The sequence below is a fragment of the Chrysochloris asiatica genome, unplaced genomic scaffold, assembly GCF_000296735.1.
Source record: "Chrysochloris asiatica unplaced genomic scaffold, ChrAsi1.0 scaffold00054, whole genome shotgun sequence".
Classification (NCBI taxonomy): domain Eukaryota; kingdom Metazoa; phylum Chordata; class Mammalia; order Afrosoricida; family Chrysochloridae; genus Chrysochloris; species Chrysochloris asiatica.
This window is the reverse complement of record NW_006408572.1, coordinates 1,509,600-1,522,303: the sequence shown is the minus strand read 5'-3', so window position 1 is coordinate 1,522,303 and position 12,704 is coordinate 1,509,600. Positions and strand designations below refer to the sequence as shown.

The window sequence follows — 12,704 nt, the reverse complement described above, 5'->3', positions numbered from 1 at the left end:
TGGAAATAACATCATTCTTGATCATTTACAATGAGGGCTTTAGCTAAACAGCCTTGTCATTCTAAGTCCTAGAACCTTATGCTCCAATCTTGAGCTCTGGATTCAGGAAGCTACTGAATGATTGATTCTGTGCCTTTTCTTACACTGTTTGCTCTGCCTTGGTGTGCCTTTTGCTGGACTCAGCACATTTACATCTCTCAGGATGTCTCTTCTACGAAGTCTTCCTTCTGGCATCCCCAGGTGCCCTGACCTCTCTTCTCCTTTGTGTCCATACCATACTCTACACAGAATTCACAGACCTCAACCCTAACATCTAATCTACTATATCATACTTCTTGCTTACCTGTCTACTTCCCTCCAGTTAACTGAATTTCACATGACTGCAAATCATAGACCACTTTTATGAAGCTAAAGCACTTAATTCTATGTCTGGGTGCCTGCTGAGTGAATACTAAACATCTCTTAATAGTGGCAGCAGGTACCACTGTTTGAACGCCAGCTAATAAGCACCAGCACTTGAGCAGAAAGCTTACATGTGTTTTCTCATTTCATCCTCCCAAATTTAGAAAGCTGGTCTTAACCATGTCCATCATTGGTGGTGATGGTGGTTATGTGCTGTGGAGTTGGTTCTGACTCATAGAGAAACCTGTTAGAGGGTTTCTGAGGCTGTAAATCTTTACAGGAGCAGAAAACCTTTTTTCTCCTGCAGAACCACTGGTAGTTTTGAACTGCTGACCATGAGATTAGCAGCCTGACTCGTAACCACTACGCTACCAGAGCTCCTTTCTCCATCATTAAGTGGAAAAAAATCAGCTTCGTGAATGAGGGTTCACATTGCAGTTTCCACCATGGGAGGGATCTTGATGTCTAAACAGGACAGAGTTACATTGCCTCCGGGATCAACTGGTAGCAAAAGGAAACATCCACAGCTCTGAATTGATGGGATAGTTAAGTAAAGGAACACGCCACCTAGAGATCAGATCTCAAGGAGGCCCACTGATCAGAAGGGACTGAGAACAAGGGACAATTTGGAATTCTTCAAAACTCTGCACCAGAGTCAGACTAAACAAGTAAGGTGAGACTGGATTCACGACTAGTCACAGCTGAACACCGTCTGTGACCTAAGTTACTACTGTACACTAGAGTACACTCTGGCTGTACCCCTTAACTGTCTCTGTGTGCTAGACTACTGGGGGGAGGGGGGACAGGCTGGGGAAAAAAGAGACCAGGAACCAACAGTATAATGGATCACCACGGTGGTGGCAGCTCTGGCCCTGGGCTGGGGAAGGGTCTCCTTACAGTCCCACCTCAGAGATTTCTGGCCTCAGGCTGGAATTTTTTCAAGGATGAGAGGGTACCATGGATTAAAACAGAGATGATGGGTATTTTATTCCCAGCTCACTCAATATGGACTTGGTAATAAAAAAAATTAAAGGCTCTGAGGGAAAGTGAGGCTGATGCTGGAACCAGCTGAGTCAACAGACTCCTTATTCACTTTAACGGTGGCTAAGTCAGGCCCCGGAGCAACCACTCTGGGGATTTTGAAACCCAGTAAATTTCTACAGACAGTGTTTCTACCTGTGGTTATGGGGAAGGTCACAGTGTGATTTATCAGCACTACTTTTCACACACAATAATGAGCACCCAGAGAGCAGAGGGAGCATCAACTCCCAGCTCATCTGCCACACTGCAAACATTAATGTCTCCCTGGAGAGTCCACTCCACCCTTTCTTGACAAACTGGAACTTGAAGCTACTAACACTCCAAGCCACCCCAAAATTGTTGCTCCTTAAGGATTTATTTGTGATGGAAAGGAAAGCCCTAATTGAATACAAACTAAGAGATTTGGAGAAGACAGAAACTTGGAGTCCTGACTCACCATTTGGGACTTGGATGAGAACAACCTAAATACAGTAGCTTGGACTGGGCTGACGTCCTTCCCTGAGTAGATTGCCAAAATGCTAGTTTGATAATTGGTCAGAGGAGACGCTGACCCTCTACACTGCTGGGCCTCAGGAGGCGCAGTGCTACAACCAGATGCTGATTGGCAAAGGACCAAAACTCAAGCCAGAAATGGCCACACACGAGGACATGCAGGAAGCTATGCAGCTCAGTGTTCACTCATCTCTCTTAGCAATGGAGCACCCTGACTCGCTCTTCCCAACTTCTAGCCTTCCCCAGACTCAGGGATGACCACAAGTGGCTAAATCCTGAAAACTGCATACTGTGAACTATGGAGAGGAAGGGAGAAAGGGCTCAAATGAAACAGAACTGATGGTTCCTACTGGTATAATCTAGTTAAAGAGACAACGTGCATACATGAAATCAATGAAAAATAAATTTTAATTATCTAAGCCCATGGAGGGGAATCCCAGCCACATAATTTAAAATAACAAGATTCCCAATTCATTTCTTTGCCTTGATGTGGTTAATAATGCTGCTAGTGCAGCTACCTATGATTTTAAGTAGCAGATTTCGTTTTGTTAGTATGCTTCTTGTGGGTACGAATTAAAATTAATTTGTCTACAGGCACCAAAACCGAACCCCAGCTGGATGGCAGGGACACCTGGACTGTGAACATGCTGGGTATTAACTGTAACATTAAAAATAACCCACTGAAGTAAACACACCAGGACTTACTTGGCAAATTTAATACAGAACTGAGTGAAGTACTTCCGTGTGGAAGCAAGATTGTCACGGATGATGGGGACGTTCTGCTTAATGTGAAGAATGACAGAGGTGACGTAGGGGCTCTGGTCACCAACATGTTCCACGTTCTGCCACTGCATCTGAAAGAGACAGGGCCGAGAAAGCCGTGAGATCCTTCTCAGGAGGGCAGACGCACACGTCATGAGGGCAGGTGCAGGGAGAGTAGAGATTGAGGCCACAGTTTGTTATCACAGGACTGAAACCAAACCCAAGCCACTCCCATCGAGTCAATTCCGACTCACAGTGACCCTGGAGAGGGTCTCTGAGGCTGTAACTCTTCACAGCCTATCTAAGTTGCCATCTTCTGAAGGAACCGTCACCAGGCAGATGAACTGAGGGTCTCATTCTTCAGTCAACTGTTTTGCCAGTAGGGGGCTGCAGGAAATCAAGGGAGGGTACTCAAATCCAGAGATGAGAAAAGTGGTTGACCTAAAAGAAATAAAACCTGGAAGAGAATGAACTTGCACCCTGCTCTCAAGTAAACCAGGGGAGCTTGGGGCTTTTTAAAAAAAGAAGCTACCAAGGATAAGCTGTGTGAGCTTTGCATCAAAACAATCTGGGGCTGCGGGAGAGGATGGGACCCAGATACAGAAAAAATTGTGATGCTCGGTGGTAGGTACGTGGCATTCATGATGCTCTTCTATTTGTGCATTCATGAAAATTTGCATGCTAAAATATAAAAAAGGTATGTTTGTGTGTAGAATCTGAAACTCCTAAAATTCTTAGGATTATGTTGTGATTTTAATATAGGGAAGGGAAAGAGGGGCAGAACAGAGGTGAGATGGTGGCAGGGAGGACAGGGCAGGGAAGAAGTCCAGTGGGCTGTGAGGCTGACAGGGACAGGGAAAAGAAACAGCAATGAAACACTCACATGGTCAATGACCAAGGTCATGGACACAAATGAGAGACCTGCTTTGGCCCAAGTACTAACCACCTGAGGAGAATTTGGGGAAATGCTCTGGAAGCCATCTATGGTAAATGTCACTGGCTAAACATCTTGGATTTAGTAGCGTTTAGCAGCACTGGGCCATAGAAAACAGAGAAGCAATGTTGTCAGGCCTCTTCTCCCTTGGGTGTTCACAGGAGAACAGGAGCAGCCTGGGTGGTGACAGCCTGCCCTGAAGCTGCAGGAACCAGGCACTCTAATCCTGAGAATGTGCTAGATGAGTTCTGCTGAGTCAGAGTCAGCTTCATGGAACGGAGCAGAACCGTCTGCTAAAACAACCCTAAGCCAAATGCAAACCATATCATGTAGTCATAGAAGGAGGTCAGTAGTCTTGAGGCCTTGATGTCTCTGGCAAAAAACCCACTATTTTTATAGAGTTCTTGAGGGAAGGAAAAATTCAGGACAGAGAGGACTTGTTTGAAAGAATCACATTCATGGATGATTCCCCAGCCCCTGGGATGCTCAGATGACTTGGCTTTGTCCTAATGTTTCCTCCAAATCAGCTGAAATGTGTATGCTAGAAGCTTTAGATATGTGGAAGCACAGAACCTAGACTGGAAGGGACCTCTACCCATCTTCAATTTATAGATAAGAAAAGGCCCAGAGACAAGGTCTCACAACTAGGCTACTGATAGGAAAAAAGAGTCCAATGTTTTAATTGGGAAAAAATGGAAACAAATTTTGGAAAAGTAGTAGAAAGGTCTAATATGAACTACTTTATATTGTAATGCTTTGGTTATGTGTAATATTTTCCTCATTATCTTTTAGTATTCAAGAGGCTTGTTTTTCCATCTGATCTTAAAAGATTTGACCCACCCAAACAATGAGCATCCTAGGTGATTTTAAATGAGCTCATCAGCATGAGGCCCAAATTGACAGATGCTGTTAATGTCTACACGTCATCTTTTTTTCCCAAGTCTGCAGCAAGACCTGAAGCAGCTTGAGAATGCCCCAGGTGAATGAACAGGGCAGGGAGCTCAAGGCCCCCCACAACATTCAATATGAATGAAGCTCTTACATAGTAATGACTACTGCTTTCCAAGTTGGCAGCTCATTATATTTCAAAATCTCAAAACATTTCACAAACAATTATCTAAACATCTGTCTGTTAACAGAAGATGACCACAAACGGAGGTGGTGACATACCCTGTCAGTGGTTACAAAGCAATGCTGAAGCAACAAAAGTTGAGTGTGGGACTTGGGACTTCTTCAGGTTCCCATTGGTTGTATGTACAGAAAATAACGGGTCTTGATAACCACTGGCTAAAATCGGAACATAATGTGAAAATATCTGTAAACTTTAGCCAGTTATAACTCCAATAGTCAAGTCAAAAGAAATATTAACACAAGCCAAGCAGATTCAGGACTTTTAATTTGAGTCAGCTTAACAAAGTTAAGAGAGTGATTTCAAGTACTGGAGAATGATGAAAGTTGATAATGCTTTTACTGGGTTTTCGTCGTCTTCTCTTTTTCTTCTATGTGCAAGACATGAGAGTTAGCATGGTTTCCGTACTGTCATCACCTCAGATGGTTTAATGATGACCTTCATCCACCTGGATGAGGCAGGTTTGGGCTGTAACCTGAACTGCCCGAGGGACCTATGTTAGGACCTACTATGTGCAGGCACTATGTAAGTATTATCGAATTTACTATTCATAAATGAGCTCATTTAGTTCTTACACCAACGTTGTAGATGAGGAAATGTTAAAAGCTCATAGAATTACCCTATGACTCAGCAATTCCATTCCTAGGTATAGACCTGAAAGAACGGAGTGCAGGGGCACAAACAGCTACATGGGCCCAAGCAGAATTATTCACAACAGTCAAAAGGTGGAAACAACCCAAGTGTCCTTCAACAGACAGATGGAAAAACAAAATGTGGGCTATACAGACAAGAGGTTATTATTCAGTCAGAAAGAGAAACGAAATTCTGATATATGCTACAACAAGGATGAACTTTGAAAATCGTATCCAAATAAATTAGACACAAAAGGTCAAATACTGTATGATCCGACTACATGAAATATCTAGAATAGGCAAGTAAATAGATGCAAAGTTTTACGAGTGGTTTCCCAGGGCCTGGGGGAGGAGGAAACGGGCGTTACTGCTGCTGAGATGCTGGGTTTCTAGCTATTTTGAGTGATGTAAATAAATGGATAGTGGTGAGGGTAGGACAACACAGTGCATGGAAATGTTGCAGAACTGTCCACTTAAAAAGGGTTAAAATGGCAAACTTTTTGTTACATGTATTTTACCACAATTGAAAAGAAAGATGCTCAAAGATAGGTAAGTCGGCCAAAGTCACACAAGTGGTAAATGGCAGAGATGGGAAAACCCAGGTCTAGCCAAAGCCCAAACGCTACACAAATCTGCTTCTTCCTAGACATCTGTGTATGTTGCCTGTTTGCTTATTTAGGAATAAAAGCACTTTTAAAACAAACAAAAACTAGTGAAAGCACTTAACTGGGCCTTAGTTGAAGACAAGTCCTATTTCTCAAGAAGCTAATGAAATATACAGTGATCAAGCAAAGGCTACTTTCAAACAAGGAAACAAACAGTAGCTTGCACTGAAAGAATCATCATCATGAAAAACCATCAGCAGAAATATGACTCCAACTTTTCCAAGCAAACTTCGCACTTGACATTTAAAATTCACCCTTCCACCCTTAACGTTTCCCTTTTGTTTTGGGGAGTGGGAGTGAATACCAGATGATGTTCAAGTTGTCCTATATAAATAAGAAAAGCGGTTTGCAGAAGCAGTGGTAACTAAGATGCAAGGTTGATAGAAACAGCATGCAAAGAAATAGTCAAGGTGATAATGCTCCGAGTCCACAGAGGGGTGACTACAAGGCTGGAGCATCACTCATGCTTCTGCGCCTGGTCTGTGCTAGCACTTTGCAGGGAGGCCAGGGCAGCTGACCTCTCTTCCTCGAGGAATGAGCCTACTGTAGCAGAGAATTCTGATCAAACTGTTCATGAGAGAGCAGGGTTCCACAACTAGCTTGCTACGTAACTTGTTGTTTTTTAACTCTTGGTACCTAAGGCTTACGTCGAAGTCTCCTGAGAAACTAATTTTCCTCAAGTGAAGACTTAAATTTTCATCTATTCTCTTTGCTCACTGGTTTGGAGAGAAATAAGAGCACAGAGTCAGACATATGGACTCAGGGAATACTTCAGGCAGTTGTTCTGGTGTCGTGGTTTAGGCTGGTCCCTGGTGACTCAGGTACACACAAAATGCACTCACACACACACATACACACAAATATACTCACTCTTCTCTCATGCATGCACACATGTGAGCATTCCCTCTGTTACTCCAATCTTCCCTGGGCTCACACGATATAGGAAAATAAATGTCATCAGTGCTCGTGAGCAGCACTGGCTCAAGCACTGTGTGGGGACAGAAGCAGAAGAAACATTCACTGACCACTTACTAGGTGGCAGGCACTGATGGACACTTCCACACAAGCGCACTGCTTACGGTAACGCAGTGAAGGCGATCCGACAGGCTTGCAGATAAGGGACCTGCCGAGTGACGGACAACTTACAGCAGCAGGGCTGAGACCTACACAGAGGTCTGTCTAACTCCAAAGGCCAGGTTCTTTCCACTTTACCATGCTGCATTCCAAAAGAAGCTGTGACCACCCTAAATGAACTTGACATTTTCTGGGGGAACAAGGGGACAAGCAAGAGCTCAAAGTTCATCTGGAGATGATGTGTTGGTGGTGGTGCAGGTGAGCAGGAAGGCATGTCTCCGCTCACCTCTTGGCTCATGGACACGTGTTCCTTGACTCCCAAGGGAAACTCAGATTCAGAGCAGAACGTGGAACAATGGCCTGAAGAAAATAACGTCTATGTTCTCACTCACTGCTTCGTTGATGGGAAGATGAATTTGTACAACCTTTCTTAAAAGCAGTTGGAAATATCCTGAACAACTGAGGATTTTATGAAGCCTTTGTTCTCTGCAACACCTCTTAAGGCAACTGAAGTGAATAATTAATTATGAATACGCAGAAAACCACGTACACATGAGGAAGCCCACTGCCAGGGTGCTTATAAATGTGAAAAACTGGAAATAACCTCAATAGCCATCCAAAGTGAGCCAATGAAATACATTTTAAGGGAAGCAGGGGATTACAGAACAGAAGATGATGACACCTGAAGTTAGCCAGTCATGAGTTCTAATACTGTCCATGCAACCTTCTAGGTGTGTGACTTTGGAAAGTAATGGGACCTCTCTGAGCCTCAGTTTTCCTGTCTATAAAACTGGGATGATGACAGCAACACGTGCTGTTAGTGAGAGATGATGCATGGAATTCTCTTACTATATAATAAAGGTTAGTTATTGCTACGACTTTAACAAGAAACACTTTGTACTATGGAACAACAAAGGAGACCGGGTAACATAGTGAGGTATGAGTTGGGCTGCTAACTGTAAAGCTAGCATTTCAAATCCACCAGCTGCTCCCCAGGAAAAAGGTGAGACTTTCTTTCCCATAAAGATTTATAGCTTCGGAAAGCCTATACAGTGTGGCTATGAGTTGGAACTGACTCCACAGCACACAGCCGCCACCACTACTGCTATGGAACAATACTATGTAATTGCTAAAAATATTGTGGCTCCAGATATAATGATACAGAAAGCTATTATAACCTGCTAAATGACGAAGAGTCCTGGAGTGGCACTGTAGGATAAGCACTAGACTGGTAACCCCAAGGTCAACAGTTTAAACCCACCAGTCACTCTCTCTCAGAAACCCTATAGAGGGTCATTGTGAGTTGGAACTGGCTCGACGGCATACAACAACAACAATAAGTGACAAAGACAGGTTACAGAACCATGTTAAAGTATGCATTTTTCAATTTTTATACAAGCAGATTTTTATTTTTAAAATATATGTATAAAAAAAGACTGAAAGAGGAGTGGTGATCCCTGGAACCAACAAGGGAGCAAAGTGAAGTGCGGAACCCTATCCAGAGAAGCAGTGATGCCATGGATGGAGGCAGAGATGATGACGTGGAGAGCAGAAGCAGACTCAGCGAGGGAGAGGGGCTGTGTACTAGTGCCTGGGGGCAGGTGTGCGGGTTTTACCCTTTGGTTGTTTGATGATGGTTGCAGGGGATTGTAAACATTGCAATGAAATGAAATACGATAGAATGAATGTAAAGCTAATGTTCTCCCATGTAAATTATCACATAATTCACAATAAAAGCTTAAAAAAAAAAAAAAAAAAAGACTGAAAGGAATAGATCTGTTAAGGATCACAGGTGATTTACGTTTTCTTCTTTTTTTGTCATCTATATTTTCTGCTATGAAGATGATTTGTTTTTGTTATAATGAAAAAAAAAATATGAGAAAAAGAGGATGTGCTTTGATGGCAGCTAGAAAGTGGAACTTGAGGTTTCTTAACCATGGAGTTCTGTGGGCCTCCTGCATGAGATCTGCATTTTAATGACTGAGGAAAATGAGAACAGATTTCAAGACTGTTCTAGCTATTTCAAAATGTCTTGTGGGATAGCAAAGCAGCCTTCTAAATTAGTACATGTTCACAATCCTGAAACCTAATAAAAATTACAGTCAGACTATAAGGAAATTGAATTTGTTTCGTTCCTTCTTTCTTTTTTTTTCTTGAACTATCATTAATGGGCAATAAACTAAGTGTATTTGATTTTGGACAGAGACTTAGATTCTTTCAACTTAGTGATATGAGTGTGCCAAAGGGGGCAGATACAGTGAGGAGGGGACCAATGGTCCCTTTCAGAAGGTCACAGATTTTTAAATATTCTACTTGTCAGACCATAATCAAGCACACTGATTCCTAAGGATTTGTAGAGCTCACATTTAAAACACAGAACTCTTTGTATTACCACCAAAACACTCTAAACTACCTTTTTAAGAATCAGGCGTCACCACTATAAAGTCATTTGGCTTTGGGTATATTATGAAAAATCAAGCAAGCAAGCAAACACACCAGGATGACAATTCATTCATTTGCAGGGAGAAGTCTGACTGAAAAGCAGGTTGGGATACTTCAATGGTTGCTCAATATATTTTCTCCTCTGTAGGAAAATCATGGTGTCAGACCAAGAAACATAGAGAGCAGCATTGAAAATGATCATTGTGAGTGATTGGAGAATTCATAATCAAGCACGCAGGAAAGCTCATGTGAACTCTGCAACAGTGGATACCTACTGCCTTGCTGCTCTCAGGATTTTAGGCAAATTATTGAAGCTGATTTTCATGTCCCACAATCGCCAAATACAGTGTGGTACACAGAGACTGACAGATTCGAACTGCTGACTTTGAGGTTAGCAGCCCATCTCATAATCAACCCACCATGCTACCAGTGGTCCTTGTGTGCCATGGCTGTTGTAGTTGTTAAGTGCCGCCGCTGAGTCATTTCCGACTCATAGAGACCCTGTATAGGGTTTCCAAGGAGGAGAAGCAAAATTGAAGAGAGTTTAGTTGCCCTCTGAGCCTATCCATTTGAGACGTGCACTCTAGTTGTGTTGCTGATAAGTTTTATTAGGATTACAACATTTTCTTAGGTGAGCTTCACGAGATGGCAATAACAATGTAACACCCAACTGTGTATGATATTAAATCTCTACCATGAATCTGTTGCTAAGTTCAACTCATAGTGATGCTGCATAGAGTTTCCAAGCATTGGTGAGTTTGAACTGCCTATCGTGCTGTCTAGTGCTTATCCTACAGTACTTCACCAGGACTTCTGACCAGATATAAAAGTTATTTATTCACAGCATTGGCTATTCTAACTTTTTTCTCCTCTAGAATATTAGCTCTCTGAGGGAAGTCCTGTTTCCAACCTTGATTCTGTATGTTCAAGCAGACTTCAGAACTTCAAAGATCTTTAGTGAGGCTGGCAGTTTTGACAAAATTCCGAGCTTTCTGAACTTCACACCTTTGCTTGTACTAGTTTCTCTGTTCAGAACGCCCTTTTAATCTCAAATTTGCTCAAAACGTCTCCATCCTTTATGTTCTATTTCAAATGTCACTTCCCTATGAAGGAAGGCTTTCCTTGTCGTCACACCTGGGGGATGTATTTGCAGTCTTCTTGGGGTGCTTATTTCCTTAGGTCTCACATTAGTTATCTCCTCTCGTCTTCCGTAGCTACTGGAATCCACCATTTGGGATAAGGGCTATGTCTTTCTCAGTCTTGCAGTTCTCAGCACTGTGCTGGTAGATTCAGAATTGAACTGTTCAACTGTGACAAAAGTGATGGAATTGGAGACAGACATAACCATTTTTAAAAAAAAAAACCAAAAGTTTTTAAAAATCCTGGAAGAAACTACACAAAACAGGATGCAGGCACAAATAACACAGTGTATGTTGAACCAATTTGTGACTACTGGGCTTGTTTATATCTGGTCATTTTCATCACATGGATTTCATTTTGCTAGAACTCCAGAAGACTCAGACAAAAAGGAATGGTCTACCAGTTGCTGCATTCCCAAGTCTGTGGTTTTCCTAAGATATAAACAAAAGATTCTGGAGGTATGGTCTTTGTTAATACTTGCTAGAGTGAGTCTAGGGGAGAAATGGGTGGCAAGGGGCTGATGGTGAAGTTTGAGGGAAATCTACCTAATGAACTGACAGTTCATATAAGCAACACCTGCAGCGTTAAACCCCTTCTAAGTGTTATTGTACTGAAAAAAAAAAAAAAAAAAAATTCCACTCCTCCTTGGATAAATGTTAAAATTCTTTCACCAGCTGCGTTCCAATCTCAAGTGTGTGGCAGTTCAGGAGAGCGGGCAGCTGGAACACATCACATTCAGGAAGGAGTGCTGGGTCACCAGCAGCTGGGGGATAATGAGAACCTACAAAATGAGGCCTCAGAGCCATGGCCCTGCCCTGATTTTAAGAGAATGGATACCTACCTCGGTTTGCCTGCTCTGAGGGTTCCACTTAGAAACACTGAGGATACTAGAAATATGTACCAAGATCTGACTGGAAAAAGGATCGGCCTTTCAAAAAGAAACTTTATGGCATCAGCTATTTCAAGACTCCTCCATCACACCATAAAACCCCAAAGGCCCAGTTTTTGGGCTTAGTGGTATTTTTGCTAAATATTTATAATCTACTGTAAAACCAATGTCCTCATACACAATCTTGTGACATGACACTGCTCCTGGCAAGAGGGAGAGGGAGCTAAATGTTCACTGAACACCTATTAGGTGAATACCCGCAGGCTACTCACCTCTCTTCTTGTACCATCCTCATGACAACTCTGGGAGGCAGATATCCACCTTTTATATCCAGATGAGGTAACTGAAGCCCCAAACAGCAAAGTCATTTGCTCAACATCCCACCCCCCAAAAACTGGAAGAATTAGGTCTGTCTGCCTTCAAAGCTAATGTTCTTTCCATGACAATCTACTACTGACGAGTAGGATACAGAGAAGTTCTTTCTCCAGAATCTGCAAGTATGCTGCAAGAGCCTATGACTCTAAAAGAGGGGGCAGCAAATTTTTACCGGACAGGAATCGATAGTAAATACTTCACAGCTTTGTGGGCCATATGGTCGTTATAGCTACTCAACTCTGCTGTTGTAGCACAAAATCGGGCATAGTAATGCATAAATGAATGAGCGCAGATGTGTTGCAATAAAACTTTATTTATGAAAACAGGAAGAAGGACAGACTCAGCCTACAGGGTGTAGTTTGTTGACTCCTGTTCTAAAAGGTTCTAGACCATGTTATTTGGCTGGTTGTATCACCATCCTTGCTTCTAAGGGGCTTTCCAGTTGTACTTCTTCCAAGACAGATTTGTTTGTTCTTCTGGTAGTCCAAGGCACTTTCAATAGTCTCCACCAATGGCATAATTCAAAGACATCAATTCTTCACCTGTCTTCCTTATTCAACTGTCCAACTTTCATATGCATATGAGGCAAGTGAAAAAACCATAGCTTAGGTCAGGTGCATCTTAGTTCTAAAAGTGACATTTTTGTTCTTTAACACTTTAAAGAGGTCTTTTACAGCAAGTTTACCCAATGTAATGTGTCATTTGATTTCTTGACTGCTGCTTCCAT

The 12,704-nt window shown here is 42.4% G+C and overlaps 1 protein-coding gene across 2 annotated transcripts in view; it reads right to left on the bottom strand.

The window, feature by feature from the left end:
• Positions 1 to 12,704, bottom strand: part of VPS53 (vacuolar protein sorting 53 homolog (S. cerevisiae)) — a 186,502-nt gene that overhangs the window by 19,336 nt on the left and 154,462 nt on the right. For both annotated transcript variants that reach the window (XM_006863219.1, XM_006863218.1), the window contains exon 18: positions 2,641 to 2,789. In XM_006863219.1, the coding sequence (XP_006863281.1) occupies positions 2,641 to 2,789 (149 nt within the window). The remainder of the gene's footprint in view (positions 1 to 2,640; positions 2,790 to 12,704) is intronic.